Source organism: Coregonus clupeaformis, unplaced genomic scaffold (assembly GCF_020615455.1).
Source record: "Coregonus clupeaformis isolate EN_2021a unplaced genomic scaffold, ASM2061545v1 scaf0033, whole genome shotgun sequence".
NCBI lineage: Eukaryota > Metazoa > Chordata > Actinopteri > Salmoniformes > Salmonidae > Coregonus > Coregonus clupeaformis.
The window spans coordinates 520,612-522,926 of record NW_025533488.1 but is presented as its reverse complement, the minus strand read 5'-3'; the positions used below and the strand labels follow the sequence as shown (position 1 = coordinate 522,926).

The window sequence follows — 2,315 nt, the reverse complement described above, 5'->3', positions numbered from 1 at the left end:
AGTGACGTGAGTCTTGAATACATTTTAATCATCAAAATTGATAGTACATTTAAAAACGTATGGTATTTTATGTCAATCCTGTTTAAGAGAAATTCGGAACTCTAAACTGTTACGTAATGAAATTGTTAGGCTATGGTTCAACCCAGCACTCAGAGAAACAAACACAACAAAGGGAGTGGAAGAAACAAAAATATTTTAATAAAAGTTCAAATTGTCTTAGTCCAAAAACAACTGAAGTAAAGGAACAGAGTGGGCTAGTCGGCTCCGGAGGAAGGAGAGGCTGAGGCAGGCAGGCAGGCAGGCAGGCAGGCAGGCAGGCAGGCAGGCAGGCAGGCAGACCGGCAGGCAGGAAGGCAGGCAGGTTGGGAGGTATGTCTGAACTGAAGACAAAACAAACGACAGGTTAAGGAGAGTGGAGAGTTAGGCTAAAGACAAAGACAAAATAACTCTACTGGTGAGCCAAGTTACCGCTCTGGTAAGAACAACGATCTGGCGCCGGTGGAGAGCCATGCCCCGGAATTAGTAGTGCAGGTTGATGAGAGAATAGGATGCAGCTGCGTAGGCAGGAATCACTGGAAACAACCCGCAGCTGCACAGGAGAGGCAGATCCTGAGCACGCCCCCTGATCCACTCCAGACACACCCACATAAAGGGGACAAACACACATACAGATACAACAGACACAGAGGGGACAAAACAAGGAGGAAGGGAAACAGAAAAGGGAGAGACAAGCTGCCCACATAACAGAAATGATAACACTACTGTTGTTTGCCAACTAGACCGGTATGTTCAGTCATTGCCATGTACTCAAAGAAAGTAATTCTGTAATTTATAAACTGTAATTTATTGTTAATTTTCCCTGACTTTTGACTATGATATTGTTCACATTACAGGCTTGTATCAACAGCTCAAAGTATTTTCACAATATCCCATTCGGAACATTTCTACAATGTCCAGAATGTTGACCATCAGTGAAGCAGATATAGAGGAGATGAGCAGTGTCCTCCAGTCCCGTGTTGTGACAGAGGTTGTATCGCAGGTACAGGGCATGCTAAAACAGCTGGGCTCTGTCACACTCAACATTGCAGTCACCGGGGAGTCTGGCTCTGGAAAGTCCTCTTTTGTTCATGTGTTCCGAGGTGTTGCCGATGACAGTCCAGGGGCAGCACAGACAGGTGTCACTGAAATCACCAGTGAGGCTCTGGCCTACACTCACCCCAGTGTACCCACTATCACTCTATGGGACCTGCCCGGGATCGGGACACCCACTTTCAAACCTGACACCTACCTAGAGCAAGTTGGTTTCCTGCAGTATGACTTTTTCATCATTGTAGGGTCTGAGCGGTTCAGAGAATACCACATTCAGCTGGCCAACGCCATAAGGCAGGCTGGGAAAAGGCTCTATTTTGTCCGGAACAAAGTGGACAGTGACCTGGAGGCCTTATTCAGGCGCAGGAGCGGCAAGGGTCTCACTGAAGCTGATATTCTGAGTCAGATAAGAGCTGATTGTGAGGTGAATCTGAGGAAGGCTGGGGTAAAGCAGGCCAAAGTGTTCTTACTGTCCTGCTTTCAACCACAGAGCTTTGACTTCCACCTCTTGCAGACCACCATTGAGAAGGAGCTTGAGGGCCATAAACGCCATGTTTTCCTCCTGACACTGCCTAATCGCTCATCTGCCGTGATAGAGAGTAAGAAGACAGCTCTGGCTGGGACTGTGTGGAAGAGAGCCATAGAGGCATGTTGACTGTTGTAACAGGAGACCCTGGCCATGGTGTTGTGTCTCTGTTGATGAACACACTGAGATCTTACCAGCAGAACTTTGGTCTGGATGCAGATTCCTTACATTTTTACATTTACGTCATTTAGCAGACGCTCTTATCCAGAGCGACTTACAAATAGGTGCATTCACCTTATAGCCAGTGGGATAACCACTTTACAATGTTTTTTATTTTTATTTTTTATTATTCTTTTTTGGGGGGGAGGGGGGGGTTGGTGGTAAGGGGGGTAGAAGGATTACTTTATCCTATCCCAGGTATTCCTTAAAGAGGTGGGGTTTCAAATGTCTCCGGAAGGTGGTGAGTGACTCCGCTGTCCTGGCGTCGTGAGGGAGCTTGTTCCACCATTGGGGTGCCAGAGCAGCGAACAGTTTTGACTGGGCTGAGCGGGAACTATGCTTCCGCAGAGGTAGGGAGCCAGCAGGCCAGAGGTGGATGAACGCAATGCCCTCGTTTGGGTGTAGGGACTGATCAGAGCCTGAAGGTACGGAGGTGCCGTTCCCTTCACAGCTCCGTAGGCAAGCACCATGGTCTTGTAGC

At 47.9% G+C, this 2,315-nt stretch overlaps 1 protein-coding gene across 1 annotated transcript; it reads left to right on the top strand.

Moving 5' to 3' along the window:
* The first annotated feature begins 958 nt into the window (after positions 1-958).
* LOC121543796 (interferon-inducible GTPase 5-like) lies at positions 959-1,744 on the top strand. The gene has a single exon (XM_045212635.1). The coding sequence runs from the start codon at positions 959-961 to the stop codon at positions 1,742-1,744; it is 786 nt and encodes a 261-aa protein (XP_045068570.1).
* Positions 1,745-2,315: the final 571 nt, after the last annotated feature.